Source organism: Marmota flaviventris, chromosome 4, assembly GCF_047511675.1.
Source record: "Marmota flaviventris isolate mMarFla1 chromosome 4, mMarFla1.hap1, whole genome shotgun sequence".
NCBI classification, from domain to species: Eukaryota; Metazoa; Chordata; class Mammalia; order Rodentia; family Sciuridae; genus Marmota; species Marmota flaviventris.
Window position 1 is genome coordinate 47255760 of NC_092501.1, and position 17792 is coordinate 47273551.

General features: G+C 42.4%; 1 protein-coding gene across 4 annotated transcripts in view; it reads left to right on the forward strand.

The window, feature by feature from the left end:
- The window catches only part of Kcnma1 (potassium calcium-activated channel subfamily M alpha 1), a 706297-nt gene that overhangs the window by 465861 nt on the left and 222644 nt on the right, over positions 1-17792 (forward strand). For all 4 annotated transcript variants that reach the window (XM_027931402.3, XM_027931380.3, XM_027931382.3 and 1 more), the window contains exon 6: positions 11746-11821. In XM_027931402.3, the coding sequence (XP_027787203.3) occupies positions 11746-11821 (76 nt within the window). The remainder of the gene's footprint in view (positions 1-11745; positions 11822-17792) is intronic.

The following is a 17792-nucleotide window of genomic DNA, read 5'->3' on the forward strand; positions in this document are numbered from 1 at the left end:
TGATTAATTTCCTTTAGTCTTTTACTCCACCATGATGAAATTCCATTGTTTGTTTTTCCCTCTAAGTTTGCAATTTGTACTTACAAACATATTCTTAAGTTTTGGATGCACCTCTTTGAAGCTGGATAAGAAGGTTAGCACACCTTTCTTTCTTCCATTGCCCTCTCTCTTTCATACTTTCATTCTCCATGCAATTTAGAGATTTAAATTTTAGTTCATTTTTATTACTTTAGAAAATATTCATTCACATAGATGAATCAATTGCTTTTATCTTTTCCAGCATTGCTTCTTATATTTCACTTCTTTTAGAATTAATTTTCTTTTTCTAGCTAGCTAAATATTACTTGGTTCAAAATGTTTTCCTCTGAGAATTATGAAGTTATTTCTCCTTTGTTTCCTCGAATTCAGGACAACTAGGAGATTTGTGATTAGAATTGGATACTCATTGCTTTGAAGGGATTTGTTTCTTCATACTGATGTGATGAAATTTCACCATGATATTCCTGGATTTAGATCTTTTTAAAATTGATCTGGCTAATATGAAACAAAATGAAATTGAATCCCTGTCTCTCACCATGCACAAAAGTTAACTCAAAATGGATTAAGGAGCTAGGAATCAAACCAGAAACTCTTCGTCTAATAGAAGAAAAAGTTGTCTCTAATCTCCACCTCGTAAGGGTCTGGCTCCAAATTCCTTAATAGAACACCTGTAGCTCAAGAGTTAAAATCAAGAATCAACAAATGGGACTTACTCTAACTAAAAAGTTTTTTCTCAGCAAGAGAAACAATAAGAGAGGTAAATAGGGAACCTACATGCTGGGAACAAATTTTTACCCCTCACACTTCAGATAGAGCCCTAACCTCCAGAGTATACAAAGAACTCAAAAAATCAAACAACAAGAAAACAAATAACCCAATCAACAAATGGGCCAAGGATCTGAACAGACAATTCTCAGAGGAGGATATACAATCAATCAACAAATACATGAAAAAATGCTCACCATCTCTAGCAATCAGAGAAATGCAAATCAAAACCACTCTAAGGTACCATCTCACTCCAGTAAGATTGGCAGCCTTTATGAAGTCAAACAACAAGTGCTGGCGAGGATGTGGGGAAAAGGGTACACTTGTGCATTGCTGGTGGGACTGCAAACTGGTGCGACCAACTTGGAAATCAGTATGGAGATTTCTCGGAAAGCTGGGAATGGAACCACCATTCGACCCAGCTATTCCCCTTCTCAGACTATTCCCAAAAGACCTAAAAAGAGCATACTACAGGGATACAGCATCATCAATGTTCATAGCAGCATAATTCACAATAGCTAGACTGTGGAACCAACCTAGATGCCCTTCAATAGATGAGTGGATTAAAAAAATGTGGCATATATACACAATGGAATACTACTCAGCACTAAAAAACAATAAAATCAAGGCATTTGCAGGGAAATGGATGGCATTAGAGCAGATTATGCTAAGTGAAGTCAGCCAATCCCTTAAAAACAAATGCTGAATGTCTTCTTTGATATAAGGGGGGGGGGGTGACTCAAAACAGAGCAGGGAGGAAGAGCATGAGAAGAAGATTACCATCAAACAGGGACGAGAGGTGGGAGGGAATGGGAGAGAGAGGGGGAATTGCACGGAAGAGGGAAGGAGACCCGCATTGTTATACAAAAATCCATATAAGAGGATGTGAGGCGAAGGGGAGGAAAAAAAATAATAAGAGAGAGTGAGAGAAATGAGTTATGGTAGATGGGGTAGAGGGAGGGGAGGGGAGGGGAGGGGGGATAGGAAGGGCAGCAGAATACAACAGACACTAGTTTGGCAGTATGTATAAATGTGACTGTATAATCAACATGATCCTGCAATCTGTACACGTGGGAATAATAAGAATTCATACCCCATTTGAAACAAATGTATGATATATGATATGTCAAGATCAATGTAATGTTTTGAGCAACCAATAAATTTCTGATGTTTAAAATAAAAAAAAAAGAGAGAGAAAGTTTAGATGTAAAAGGATGTAAGGCATCCATCTATAAATCAGGAAGAGACTCCCCACTAGGAACCAAACCAGCTGGCACCTTGATCTTGGACTTCCAACTTCTAGAAAACTGTGAAAAATAAACTTCTGCTATTTTTTTTTAATTGATCTGGCTAGATGCTTAATGGATCTTTCCAATCTGAGGAGCAGGTCTTTATCTTAGTCTAGGGAACCTTATTCTAAATATGGTTTTGAGTGCTTCCTGCTTTCCTTTTCCTTCATTTTCTCTTTCTGGAAACTCGATTGCATGGATTTGAGATTCCACACCTGTCTCCAGTGTCTTTTCAATCCTTTGGATGAGGGGACCTCCACTAGAGGGGTCCAGCCCTCCAGCTTGCTAGGTAGCTCTGTCCATTCTTCTCGTCAGCTGACTTCTTAAAGTTTTGATGTTATAATTTTAATTCACAAGATATTTAGTTGATTGTTGTTGAGGTGACATTTTTCGTGTCTTCTTATGTTTTTCAATTAGAATTTTTCAGAAGCAGTTTTTCAGAATTGCTTTGTTAATCCTTAAGTGTAAGTTTGACAGAATATGTGCCTTTCTTCAAAGACACTTGCCTTTTCTCAGCTGTTTGGTGATTCCTGGTCTTACCTTCATCTTTAGATTGGAACATTTCCGTTAGCCTGTGTGTGAACGCTATGTCCATTCTGGCGACAAGTCTGAGGACTGCTGAGGGATGCTGCAGTATTTTTGCAGCTGTGTACTGGTGTGTCTCTTGCAGGACTTACCAGTTCACTCCAGAGGTCTCTCTGTAGCACCACCGTGTTAAGGCCCACAGGGACTACAAGTGCTGGCTGCTCCCTTGGGGCAGCCCACTATCTGCACCGCATTATCACAGCCTTTATGCCCTGCGTGGGTCACTCCAGTCCCTTCTTGGACTGCTCCTTTTCATGTGATCTCCCCACCCCAATACCCCCATCAGCCTCCCTCTCTATGGAATAATTCTTCCATATTTATAAATCAAAGACATTTCTCATCTTCTGCTCTCATTGTGGAGACATTTCTGTTTAGTTGCCTGCCAGAGTTTGCAGGGCATTGGTTCCAGGTCCCCCGGTGCTCAAGTCCCTTATATAAGATGGCATAGCATTTGCATGTAGCCTGTTCACATCCTCCTGTACACTTTAAACTGTCTCTATTACTTATAATGCCTAATACAACGTGTCACTACATGTGATTAATCAGTCAGGGTCACTCCAGGTGAATTGGGCTGGCTCTAAATAATCACACATTCACAGAAAGTACCTTTTCCTTGGGGTTCAGTGATGGCTGCTCTGCCCCAGCTCCCACAAGAGAGGCAAGAGTCAGGTAAAAGAGAGAGAGAGAGAGAGAGAGAGAGAGAGAGAGAGAGAGAGAGAGAGAGAGAGAGAGAGAGAGCTCCTGAAACCATCTGATTTATTGGGGAAAAGACATTTGAGAAAGTTCAACCCAAATAGGGCAAGGAATTGGGTTTCAAGGGGTTGCTTTTGGTCAGGACTGACATCTTGGAAAGCCACACCCATCTCAGGTGCCCTGTGAGATCAAAGGCAGAGCGAGTGAAAACGACACATATGTGGCACAACCCAGTCAGAGCAGCAACATGAGTCCAGTCCCCTCATGTGCTCAGATGCTCATAGCTCACATACACAGACCAAGGCTGGCTCCTTGTACATTATTTAGGGAATTATGGGAAGAAAAAGTTTGTACCCACTTAATATAAACCCAGTTTTATGTTTTTTTTGGTTTGTTTGTTTTGTTTTTTTCTGGATATTTTCAAACTGAGGTTGGTTGAATCTGAGGATGTGGAACTCCTGGATAATAGAGGGCCGATTGAACATATGTATTTTTTTCCTTGTTATATATTTTATTAACATATGAAGTTAGGGTTCTCAGCACTGCCAAGTTAATTTTCAACAACATATCTGCTTTTCATCCACCTTGATTTTGTCATTTTCTCTTACATATGATATCCTTCTTTTGGGATTTTCCTGCCACCCCTCACTTTAGTATTACCTTAACAAGGTTTAGATACAGGCCATTGCATTTAATCTGTCATGTTTAGCAAGAATGGTCTGGATTATAATTTTAATTCTTTGATGAAGTGCATAACTTGGTATTTTGCTTGGAATTTAGTATCTCTGATCTCGATGATACTAATATATTTTATTTCAGGCTCTAAGATTTGGTTTTGATCGCAGGTTTATGTTTATTTTATAAAATGTTTGGTTGCTTTTCATCTCTTTTTGTATTAGGGAAGAGTTCAGAATCTTAATAAAATGTAACTGTTTAAAAAAGTTGAATGAAGCTGGGTCAGTAGTATACATCTATAGTCCCAGCTCCTTGGGAGGCAAAGGCTTGAGAATTGTAGGTTCAAGGCCAGCCTCAGCGATTTAAGTGAGGTCCTGTCTCAAAATAACAAGGGCTGGGGATGTAGCTAGGTGCTACAGTGCCCCTGGTTTCAATCCTGCCCCCCCCTCCCCCCACACACACACAGAGGGGGAATTATCAACCAGGACTTTAGTTTTTCTGTGTATTTTTTAAAAATGAGTAATCTCTTGTACTGTTAATTACTTTTCACTAGTATGCGAAAGTGTTCTTCAAAACTAAGTAGACAAATAAAGTGCTAAGTGGGTAAATTACTGGTTTTTAAGTTGCTCAAATGATCACTCAGGTAAAGGGAAATTTGCTTTTCCTGGGGGGGAAAAGCTTGATCCTTTTGGTACTTTATTAACTAAAATAAATAAATGTGTTGGTATGTATTAACAAGTTCAACATTACAAAAAAGGAAAAGATCTATGAAGCCAGTGGTTCCCAAATGTGTCTGCACATCAGAATTAGAACTGTAAAAATTTCTAATGCCCAGGCTGTTCCCTGGACTAATTAAATCCGAGTTCATGAGGCTGGGAGGCAGGAATTGGTACTGTTTTAAAATCTCCAACAACTGGTTGAGTTTTGAGCCAAGTTTGGGAATCACTGCCCAGAGACATTGTTTTCTCAAAGTGTGGTCTTCTGATCAGGGACCCAACCCAGAACTTACTGGAAATGAGGGGTGTTAAGGCCCATCTGACACCCACTGAGCCAGAATCTGAATGTGTATGGAGTCCAGAGGAGTCATGGACACAAGGAATTAGAATGGCATGCCTCCTAGTCAGGTGTGGCCAGATCCTCCCCAGAGACTGTTTATCTGAATGAAATTTCCCTCTCAAGTCGCCCTATCCATTTGTTTACATATTCTCCACAGCAAATTTACGTGATAGAATCTAAAATATTTACCATTTTCCCATTTACAGAAACAGTTTGCATTGCTTTTCTCTTACATGCCCTCAGAGCTTGAGAACTCCCTCCACCTGGCAGTACCCCAAGCCCATTGAGTCAGAATGGAGGAGAGGGGGGCTGAGACCCAAGTGCCAGCAATTCTTAAGGTTTCCCAGGTTTGTTTGAATGTGCCATTGAGGTGCAGAGTCACTGCCCTGAGAATACAAAGAGAAAATGTAGATGCAGTTAAAAAAAGGCAAACTTGGTATGGCCTTTGTGGATATTAAGGAAGGAAGGAAGAGAGGGTACAGTGATGGAAAGAATGATATAATTAACCTTATAACAAATTTTAGAATCCATAAAGAAAAACAAAATACCTTGAGCAAACTTTTAGACTTATTAAAAAAAAGTTTAAATAAAATTAAAAAAGAATGATAAAATGTGGGAGACAATATGTAATGTATAATATTCACATTTTAAAAGCTCAAATATATTATTAAAAATAAGATGAACATGCAAGTAAACTGGCAAAGGCCACAATAAAATCCTTTTAAAGAAGATAATAAAATGATTCATAATTAGATGAAAAAATTAAATCCATTTGTTAATATAGAAAAGCAAATTAAAACAACAGTGCACTCCTATCAAGGGCCTATTAAATTAGGACCCTTGCTCTCTGTCCATTTATTCCTCTCTCCCTCCATCATGGTACTCACTACAGTGGGGATGTAAGTGAAGGGGCTTTTTTACATACTGATGGGAGTGCGGATTGTTAGGACAGCTTGACAAAATGAATCTCAAGTCTTGAAAATACTCATCCTGCTGGGTGCAGTGATGCAGGCCTGTCATCCCAGTGACTCAGGAGCCTGAGGCAGGAGGATCACAAGTTTGAGGCCAGCCTTAGCAACTTAGCCTAAGCAACTTAGCAAGACCCTGTCTCAAAAAAAAAAGTGGCTCAGTGGTTAAGTGCCCGTGGTTCAATCATCCCTGGTACCAAAAACAAAACAAAACAACCACCTCACCCCACCCCCCAAAATAGTGCTCATGACTCATAATATAACTTGGATCTGGAAGTCCTCCAAACCTCCATGTATTAAGGCCCATTTTTTGTTGCTCCTCAACTTGGTGCTTTAAATGGTGAGGCGCAGTGGAAGAAAGTTGGGTCCCTCTGGGGATGCCCTGAAAGGGCATCCTGTCTCTCTCCTGGTTGACATGAGATTCATAAACTTCCTCTGCTCTGAGCTCTCTGCCGTGATGTATTGTGACACCACAGACCCAAAGTAACAGAGCCAAGAGATTATGGGCTTAAACCTATGAAATTGTGAGCCAAAATAAACCTTCTCCATTATTAAGTTGATTATCTCAGATATTTTGTCACAATGACAGAAAGCCAAATATGTTAACAACTCCCTTGATTCCAGTGTTTGGAACTGCAACAAACTGCCCAAGGTCTGCATAAAGCAGTGGTTACAAGTTTGGGCTTTGCTGACTTCAACACATTTGGGGTAAAACCTGGTTCTGTTGCTTATAAACTGTGAGCTGTACACACTACCTCTATTTATTCTTAGCTGTTTTCTTCTGTTGTAAGGATTAAAAAAGATAAAGTTTTTGTCATATAATAAGTAATTTAAAATAATGAAGATCAACAATAATAATAAATTTAAATCACAGTCAGCATCCTAATTTCACAATAACTTAAAATAGCAAGAGTTCATTATACCAAGTGTGCACATGTGTGTGTGTAGGCTGTATCCTAATGGCTGCTAATTCAGAAACTAGCAAGGAGCAATGGGGGATTTAGAAAAGACAAACACACAAAGAGAGGAAACTGGGGCCAGGTAGGACACTAACCTCTGATGGAGGATCAGTGACCCAGAGCTAGCTCAGCACTTTTATTATATAGGTTTTATCATCTAAAGGTTACTTTGGGGAAATTTTCCGCAAAGCAGGCACAGGACTAGAAAAACATTAGGGTTATCTTGTTATGCTCAGAATTTTGTACCCAGGAGCTGGTGTCTGAGCTCAAGGTCCAGACTGATATAGCTCTATGCCTTTGCACAGAGCCTTCCCAGTCTGAGCATCACCATAGCAACTGGGCCATCTTGACCTGCATGTTTGCACAGCAAGTTCCCAGTGCTAATGCAACCAACAGAGCCAGGTTTTACCCCAAATGTGTTCCCAGTGCAATCAGAAACCATGGTTCAAGTCACTGTTCTCCGCCTGTGTACATGTGTGTGTCTTTCTGAGCTTTCTAGTTTACTTGACTGACTTTTCTATAAAATTGTGTATAATTCTATGGTGTTTCAATTCTGTAGTTTCATATGATGAAATTATAATTTAAGAACCTACAGCGTGCCCAAAAGAGCATCAGAATGCTTTGCCTTCTGGTATATAGATCTTGGGATAGGTTTTAAAGCCAGTACCTGTCTTGGAATTAGGGTACTATACAGGCTGGGTGGAGAACTCAGATGGGGGCCAGCTCTGCTGAACCTCTGCCTACACTACAGGGAGTTCTGTGGCTAGATAACCTTGCAGCATCATCTCAAATTCAGATATAGCAGCAAACCCTTTTCCCCACATCATGGAAGACTTTTGATCCTCAAGGGAGGCAAGTGGCAATGAGCAAGATAGCTCCTTGGAGCAGAGGATGATGCCCATAGAGGGACAGGTGAGCCCTCAGCAGGCCACTATTCAGGAGCCTGGGACAATCAAATCCCCTGAATTGAAGATCCGGGCTGTGCCCCATAATGTCCTGCATGGCTTGTGTGTATGATTTATTGAATGCCATCCTGGACTTGACATGCTAGAACTTTATTTACCATCATTGTCCTTAGTCACTAGTGTGGTGATTCTGCTATACCTGTGTTCAGGTAATACCAACTTTCTAAACCAATACAGAGCACAGGAAAAGAGAGAAAAGTCTGGTTTTTATTACTGTATCATATAATACTGCATATATATATATATATATATATATATATATATATATATATAGAGAGAGAGAGAGAGAGAGAGAGAGAGAGAGAGAGAGAGACTCTTTTGTGGGGGCGGGGGTACCAGGGATTGAACTCAGGGGCATTCAACCACTGAGTCACATTCCAAGTCCTACTTTGTATTTTATTTAGAGACAGGATCTCACTGAGTTGCTTAATGCCTTGCTTTTTGCTGAGGCTGGCTTTGAACTTGAGATTCTCCTGTCTCAACCTCACGAGCCACCAGGATTACAGGAGTGTGCTACCTCACCGGGCCTAACTATTTCTTGATAGTGTAAAAAACATCATAAAACATCTGGGCCCTCTACCTTCTGGGAGGTGAGGATAATTTGTGGCTTTTGGTACATATACATTTTTTTTCTTCACAACTCTGTTATAATTTTATGTTCCCCTAGAAAATCATTCTATTTCAGAGATTTTATGGAATGAACAACAAGAAAAAGTTTTATAAAGTAGAGAAAATGAATAGTTTGTCCCTTAGGAGTTTCCTTCCCCACTGGCCTCTGTGTAACTGGGAGTTGCTGTCTGGACATCTCTGGGCCTCTCTGGGTGCAGCAGGCCACTGGTTAAAGCTCCCCGCTGGTGAGGTCAGCCCTGGCCTCTTGGGGGGTTGAAACCCTGTGGAGTTTATGGCTTTCCCCTTGAGCAAGCAGCTTGTGGTCTCAGAATTCTGAATGCAGATTATGTCCCCTTTACTCTCTGCCACATCATTCCTTCTCAAAACTCTGATTCATTCATGGAGTGCACAAGTATTTACGGAGCAACTAACTGAAGCCAGACACTATTTCAGGTGTCCTGGAAATATAACCATGAGTTAAATAGACATTAGTCCCTCCCTGAGGAAAGCTGATGTGTAAATGAGATGGCAAGTAAATTAGATGTTAGTGCATCATGCAGGGGAGAAAAGGAAAAGCAGGCAAAAAGAGTAGTTTCAGGGATGTTGTGAGAGGACATGTAGTCTTAGGTATGGTGGGCAGGAAGGTCCAACTGAACAGAGGTGACATAAGTAAAAACCTGGAGGAGGTGAGGAGTGTACCATGTGGAGTTCTAGAGAAGAGTGTTCCAGGCAGGGAGGACAGAATGTGCAAAGGCCCTAGGGCAGGAATATGCCTGGATACAGGGCTCAGTGAGGACAGCCAGACCAGGAGAAAAATGGTAGTAGTCCTGGTAGGAGACCATCAGATCCAAAAGCAGATGGTGTGTTTAGTAGGGGAGGGTTGTGGTGTCACTTTTGGTCTTTGAAGTCCTTTGCCTTTTGTCCTGTATGAATGGGAGCATTGGAGAATTCTGAACTAAAACCTCCAAGGGGCCATTAGGAAGAAGCTGCTGTATACTATTGCCTGAGGATGCAAACCACAGACCAAGATCTGAGGCTAAAACGTCAACTGATGGTTTTTGCCCATGTAGGACCTTTCGTCATTTGCATTAATTAAATCAAACACCATGAAAATGATCTGTACAAGGCAGTCAAAGCCCACCACTGTTCAGTTCCCAAGACTCTTCCTCCTATACCATCCTGGGTCCCCTTTGCAGGGAGACGTTCCCCTCTGGTCTCTGTGCTGGACAAGCTGTTGTCCTGAGGACCAGTCTGTTTCCTGTTTACACAGACACTACCAGGCTGATGCCTGCTCCCTGCTTGCTTCTGTTAAGGTGCTCAGAGCTGGATCATTGGGTTCCCTCTCCAAGGTTATGGATCTGTGGCCACTGCGTTCACAGCATTTCTAGCCTCATTTTCATAAGCCTGAGTTAAAGAAAAGCTTATATCATATAACACTTTTGTAAGTCAGTAGAATATGTTAAACAAGCAAATAGTATAGGATTTAAATACCATCACTTTAAAAAAAAATTTAGGTGCTTTTTTCCCCCACATTTTTTTTTTTTTTGGCAGGTACTAGGGATTGAACTCAGGGGCACTTGGCCACTTAGCCACATCTCCAGCCCTGTTTTGTATTTTATTTAGACACAGGGTCTCACTGAGTTGCTTAGTGCCTTACTGTTGTTGAGGTTGGCTTTGAACTCATGATCCTCCTGTCTCAGCCTCCAGAGCTACTGGGATTAAAGGCATGCACTTTTGCATCTTCTCCCTTTTTAAACCTCCATGGGTTTGATCCTCCCCACCCCACCCTGCAACATCTGCCATGTGCTTGAAATTAATTTTTTCTCATTACCAGAACTTCCACTATGGGCCAGTTAGCCACTCCTTTTTTTAAGCAGGAGGTAACCAGGATCTCTGGAGACCCCACTGCTTTCTCCCACCAAGAGCATTGGACTCCCCTTTACTGTCTGCAGAGGGACTAGAATAGTCTTCCCCCAACCCCAGGTTGCAGCTGTCTGCCAATTCAGTCCAGTTCCACTTGGCACCACTTTGGCAATGGGGGGACCCTGTATAAAATGCTTTCAAAAATATGCAAAAGGAAATTACCTTGGAACTCGGTGTGATATTTAGTGTGTCATAAACCTGTGAAAGTTGGACTTTTGTGAATAATTTTTTTTTGTATGGGGGATGTCAAGGCATCAAACCCCATGACTAACTTAGGATGTTTTTGACTCATGAATTTGACTTCAATAGAAATAGTTTACTTTTTAGTATTAAAATGCAATGATACTTTTAAAAAATTCCTTGATTCTATTTTCCTTCTCTGCCTTTCTTTTGCTGCCTAGAAACTTGAACTCTTCCATTCAAGAGAGAGGGTGAATTTAGAAAGAACAGACATTCATCCTGATGTTAGTGAAAATGGAATTATTTAATTTTTTTATCCCACAGTTGTAGGATATGATATCTTAATGATTTTTTTTTCTTTTTGATTGGGAGAAAAGTATAACAGAAAGAAAACAGAAAGCACTGTGGACTATATTTTTTGGGGGGACTGAAAATAAAGAAATTCTAATACCTCTGGAGGCTGAGGCAGGAGGATTAGGAATTCAAAGCCAGCCTCAGCAATTTAGTGAGGCCCTAAGCAACTTAGTGAAACCCTGTGTTTAAATAAAACATAAAAAATGACTGGGGATGTTGCTCAGTGGTTAAGCACGCCTGGTTTCAATCCCTGGTACAAAAAAAAAAAAAAAAAAAAGAAATCCATCAAGAACATAAGGTTATCCGATTTATTCTTAATCTGCTTTTAGCACAAGAATGACTGTGAATGATCTCAATTCCCAGTATTTTTCCAAGACAAACTCCTGACAGACCAGCAGGGAACTTAGAAGCAGTGCTTTAAATTTGAGCTTGTCAAGGAGAAGGGAGCCCCCTCAACCCTGGGGCCTTACCTTTACATGGTTCAAAACAGGTCACCTTTAAAGCAAAGTCAGTTTACCAAACGGGATTAAAGCAGCCAGACATCAGAATGAAGCAACAAGGTACTGCCTTCTTTTTCTTCTGCAAGGACTTCATGTCCCTTCAGTTCTGGACAGCTCAACTCCAACAGCAGACTGTGGATGTAAAATCCATGCTTTAAAAATAATGCCCCTCTCTTTCTTTCCAGGTTTGAGATTTTTAAGAGCTCTCAGACTGATACAGTTTTCAGAAATTCTGCAGTTTCTGAATATCCTTAAAACAAGGTAAGATGTTTTTTACTTGCATTTTTACCCCATTCCAGCCCCCTGTGCCAACTGGTAGATATCAGCTGTGTTTGTTTCCACCACAGTAAAGAGTTATGTTACTCATAGGAAGAGTGACCTGATGCAGAGATGGAGAGAAGCCCTCCAGTAGGGCTTGGGTTGCCCTCTTCTGCAGGGCCAGAGAACTGTATGGTAAAAAGAGAGACCACAGTTGTGAATTTGGGGAAGCGGGAATAGTTTAGGGGGACATGACTGACATTGGGGTGCCAAGTGGAGTTGCTCAGAGGTGAGCTGTGGCATCACGGAGAGAGGTACGCAGCAGATGAGGGATGGATTTGCTCATTGCTTGGGTTGTCCTTGCTGCCAGGTCCTAAATCGCCCCTTTATTACACCACTAAACAAGAAATTGAACTTGGCCGTAAAGGCAAGAGAAGCAATGCTCTTTGAGAGGCAATCACCAACCTCATACAACAAACAGAAAATCATTTGATTTCTAAGTACATTTAAGATGTTCACTTTATATCTATAGAGCCCTGGGGGCTTGCTCTGAGAATTGCCTTTTGGGGAAACCCTAAAAACCGGCAGCCCAATGCATCATGACTACTGCTTCTGCTGACTTTGTTATGATCTGGAAAGCACAAGTGGACCAGGAGCGGGAACCCCCCGGGATCCCTTGCCTGATGACCTGCGGGCCCACAGAGCTGGCCTGGGCCCATGGCTGTGTTGATGAATAAACTAATAAAAGCAGTGAGACGCACTCTAATGGAGAATAAGTGCAGCTCATCAATTTCTCTTCTAGGAAATTACACTCTGAGACGCTCCCTTCTAATGTGCCCTTTCTCTTTGGTTGGCCTTATTGTGTTTGATACATGATTGGAAACAGGACGCCTCTGCATTGAGTGATTTATAATGAACACCCCCTGCCTTCCTGGGGGCTGGCTTTGGCTTCGTTTCCTCAGGTGGGGAGGCTGGGACACAGCATCCTGAATCTGACAAGTCAACGATTTCAGCCGACTGATGACTTTCTTCTTTGGGTGTTGGGGGTTTTTGTTTGTTTATTGTGTTTAAGTTCAAAACAAAAACTACCCATCTGTGTGACTGTGTGTAAAGTTCACTTTCTATTAGCCAAGTCAAGAAGGAAAAAGAGTATCAAATGCCCTTGAGGTCTTTGAAAGTGCACCTCATTCCCCTTTACACTTCATTATCCTGAGGTAAGAATCTGTTGGGTCTCTATTAGTGGGTAATATTATTCAGAAATAGTGAATATTGTTATCCTTTTTATTTTCCTCTGAGCAACAATGGCCTCGATTTCTATCTTTTTATGGCTTTTCTATGCAATAGACTCATAGTGCTCTTCAAATCTAAATGACCAACACAGTTAGCAGCATTGGTATGACTAACATTTCCACCAGTCTGTAGTTTTAAAGGTAGAATCATCAGTGAGTATCCAGTATCAAGCACAGGGAGTCCTGTTCTTAGAGCCATTTACTTTCTCTCTCTGTCTCTCTCTCTCTTTCTTTTTCTAGTAGAGATGAAGTTATCCTTTTTTAGTAGGAATGAAGTTATATGGAATCATTCATTCTCTAGCATAGGGTCACTTCTTCTTTCACATTTACCTGATAAATAAGGGGGATTTTTAAAAAAAAATTATCCGACACCAGTATTTTAAGAAGGTTCCAGAACTCTGAGGAACAACATGGAGAGAACTGTGTTCTCACACTTCTCACATACTCTGTGCATCCTTTTTGGATTGTGGGGAATGACGGGCCCTCTGAATATCTTTTTCTGATTCTTAGCTAGGACATTTATTACTTTCCATTCTTTGGCAAAGACTCCTTTCCTTGGAGGCAGGAAGATCTCTGTAGCCCTGGACAACAGTCCACGTGGTAACTGTATAGCAGGGAACACTTTATTTTCTCAATGCAGAAGGGACACATTGGGAGCAGCCAGCTAGGGGAAGGGTTGTACTGTATGCTGGGAGAGAGTGGCAGGCAGGTTGGGCATCTGCCATCCTGGCTCCCAGACAGCATTTCCCCAGCACCCCACATCCCCCTGAAGCAATATCTCCTATTGTTAGAAGGTGCTTTTCATCACAACCACACAATTTAGATATTCTGTGTTCCCATTGTTCATAATCACATCTGGGAGGCTGAGAGGATCCAGCAGGCCGGGAGTGAGCTTCCTTGTGTGTCAACAGCAAGGTGAGGGGTAGGATCAAGTCCCACTGGCAGCCGACTCACTGAGGGAGGGAGCCCAGAGCCAGCCTGCCTGGTGGAGCTGCTGGAAGGTGCCCGGGGAGGAATAGAGCCAGGCTTGGCATGAGGCGGGGGGTGGAGGGGGCAAGGAGAAGAAGGGGGGTGTCTAGGGTAAACCTGGGAGAAAACCAGGTGTTTGTCATTCCAGTGGGACTGGGATTGAGTAGAGGGTGGGGTGACTTCCCATGGGGAAGCTGTGCAGAGCACACAGGTGAACTGCATGGCACGAGTGGACCTTGGGGCAGTTTTGTGCTCCTGAACACTGGGTTCTGGGGTGGATAAAGGAGGATGAGTTTGGCTGGCCAAGGCTGATCACCAGGCACAGATGAAAACTCCACCAAGTTGTGAGAACTCCAGAAGTTTCAGGAGAGCCCTCAGCCCAAGCTCTCCAGCTGTTCCCCTACCTTCCTTCTGTGCACCCTGAGCCCAGATCCCAGAGCTCTGGCTGCAGAGAAGGAGAAACCCTGGCTTTTGGAGGGCTTTGGCCTGTGAGAGATTCTCCTCTCTCTTTGTTCTCAAGGACTGCTTTCACAGTGACCTTGCAGGAGACGGGGTGGAGCCACAGAATGGACTTTAGGGAGATTGTGTCAGCTTTCTCTGGCTGCGAATCCCTGCCAATCTTGCTATTAGACGAGGATGAAGACTTTGGAAATGTGATTTGAAATAATGATCTGAAACTACTGTTTCATTTTCTGTTCTTGAGCTGCCTCATTCAGCTAAAAGCTGGAAGAAACAGGGCAAAGAAGTATATGGGGGAGAGGGGAGTGATAAAGAATTAAAGGGACAGCAGAGAGGCAATGGGAGTAAACAGGTTGACAGAGGCAAGTCCTGTATGTGTGACCAGCATCGGGGCAGTTCTTCAAACTGCAAGGCAATGAAAATAGTCCATATCCTGAAAATTGGCCTGTTCAAGGCAGACTGGGAGATTCTGTCATTGTCTTAACCTTTGGAAGGTCCTTAGCCACCCTGCACTGATAAGCCGGCTTACAGGTGCTGGGCCACTTATTCTACAGTCAGAGCAAAGGAAACAGCTCTGCCTCAGGGCCAGAGGTCCGCGCCACACTGAATGTGGAAGATAGCGATGATTGGAATGTGCATCACCTAAAGATCTTTTTTTTTTCTTTTTCAAAATGAAAATTGCCTTATTGTATCCTCATCGGCTAAAGTAAAGCTGTCCCTACAGCAGGCCACATTGAGGTAACCATTATTCTCTACCTTGTTACTTTTATTTCCCATATACACATATCATCATGTACCTAACCAATACATTTTGAAAGGGAATTTTGGAAATTAAAACTTTACTACACGTAGTATGACCTGAGAAATGGCCCCAGGGCAAAGTTTACTAAAAATATTGGACATAGAGACTGGAAGGAGTGAAATAGAGGCCAAATTTTGGATTCATGGATTGTACTGAGAGCAGGATAGACTGTTAAAGGATTTTAATCAGGAGAGGAAATGTAGTCAGACTTACCTTCTAAAAAGACCCACTATTTCACAAGTTGTTGAGAGAGTAGCTTTGAAGTGTCTAAGACCTTGTAGACTATGAGACGAGACAGGGACAGTAGTCCAGGAAATAGGTACCAGGGCATGGCCTTAGATGGTAAGAGGGGACCTAGAGATGACAGAGAGGTAGAATTGATAGGATTTGATTTCACTTCGCTCCATGTCTTATAGCTCAAATCCTTCATCTCTGTGTGGCCCAGTCCAGTTGACTTTTCACAGTTGGGATATTTTACATTTATCCAGCAAAGATAATAGTCAAACAAAATAAAGCTACTGGCACCTGGCTGTACCCTCAACCAGAAAAAATGGAGAAATTGGTCAACAAGCACAAATTTGTGCTTCCTTGCGAAAGCTGGATGATCTTTTCAGTGTCAACCCTGGCATGGCTTATTAAGTTCATGGAGGGAAATGATGGCCCTGGGCATCCCTGGGTTTACATCTACAGTATCAAGAGTCAGGCTTTCTCTCCCTGCATCCCCAGAATCTTGGAAAAGATCTCTGAGGTACCAGATTCCTGGGCCTGCCTGATGATGATTTTCTGTGTCTGTTAATGTGAATTAATCTGATGGCCAGTGAAAGTTCATGGGATGCAGACTTAGAAATCATAATGGAAGGACAAGAATGATTTTCTTTTGATCGGTCAGATTTTCATGATAGGATCACAGTCTCTCCTTCCTTCAAGGCATAGGAAAGAGACTGGAATCTGAAGTGTTCTATGCATTCCAACCATTGGTCACTTCATGTTTATCCAGACCCTTGGGCTTGGCCATAAGGTTATGATGCCGCTCCTTCTGCCACCGGAGCATGCAATTCTTCTCCTGGAAACCCCTTCCTCCTTCTGAGGAGACATACTCAAGCTGTCCAGGGACCCATCTCAGAGAATGGAGAAGGTCCACTCAGGCTTAATCTTGCATCTTTTGCACACAGCTTTTAGAAGATTGCTTGGTTGTAGAATTTAATTTGGAAAGTAAATTCCAGATACTGGGGATCTGTGATGATGCTGATGTCATAAAAGTAATCAGATTTCAGTGCCGAACATGAACTCTTTCAGCAGCTCTGATTAAATGTTCTACACACAGCAAGAACTTCCTTAAGTACCATTAATATCACTGTGACAATCATTTAGAGATTAATAATCACCATATTTAGGTCATTTTTCCAAAGCACTGAGAGACTCAGAGATGGCAATAGAGATAATATTTTGAAAGGACAGTGCATGGTCGTTGAGCACACACTGTTTGCTTGGATGCTGAGGATTTGGGAGGGTGTAAGTGACCCAACTTGGTGTTTTAACTATCCCCAGAGAAGACAGCAGTGCAGACCTCCCTAGGACCTCTGGCTACCGGTTCTTCATCTGTTTCTTACTCTCTAATGTTTGGGCACACCTTAGAAGGCTTACGGGTTAGGGGCAGGGGAATGTTCAGATCTGCTTTGGCTGAGCATGGAGAAACTAGTTGAGAACACCAGTGTGGTATTGATGCAGCCCAAGCAGGTTCACCTGGCTCCTTCCTGGGCAGGCTTGCTTCCCCTGATAGGACTCACCAGGTGAGTCCCTTAGATCTGTTTGTCTTGTTGCCACCCTGCCTATCTCTGGTTGACAGGGGTGTCCTTCCACAAAAGGACTTCAGAAGCCAGTGAGGAGGCCTCTTGGTCTGGCCAATTGTTCTCAGAAGCAGAAAAGCAAGAGTTACATTATCTCTCAGCTCTAGGGGAGATGGAGATGGAAGGCATTAAGCACTATATTTGTTAGTTGGTGACCCCATTCATAGCCACAGACACTGCTTAGGTGTGTGTGTATGTGGTGGGGTGGGGGGGGTAGCATGACCCATGGTGGCTGGGATAAGGGTCGAAGGGTTGAAGGTCAGGATTTGCTTGCCTTTGGAAATGCCAGCCTTCTACCAGAGCTAATTGCAGGGTCAGGTGACAATGTGGGTGTCACAGGAGATGTCTCATGTGGGTGTCTCATGTGGAGATAGCCCCATATCACCTTTGGAGACCCCATCAACCGTTATGTTCTCAGGGAGTATCCTGAATACAGCAGCACTTCTATTTCAGGGAGATGGGTTTTGATTGCAAGTAACAGAATCCAAGAGGGAGCTGACTGACACCAGGCAAGTCTGCACCCAGGGGTTCAGATTTGTGTCCTTGGGATTCTGACTCTTTCTCCATCTGTTTGGGATTTTATTCTCAGGTAGACTTTCTCCAGGGCA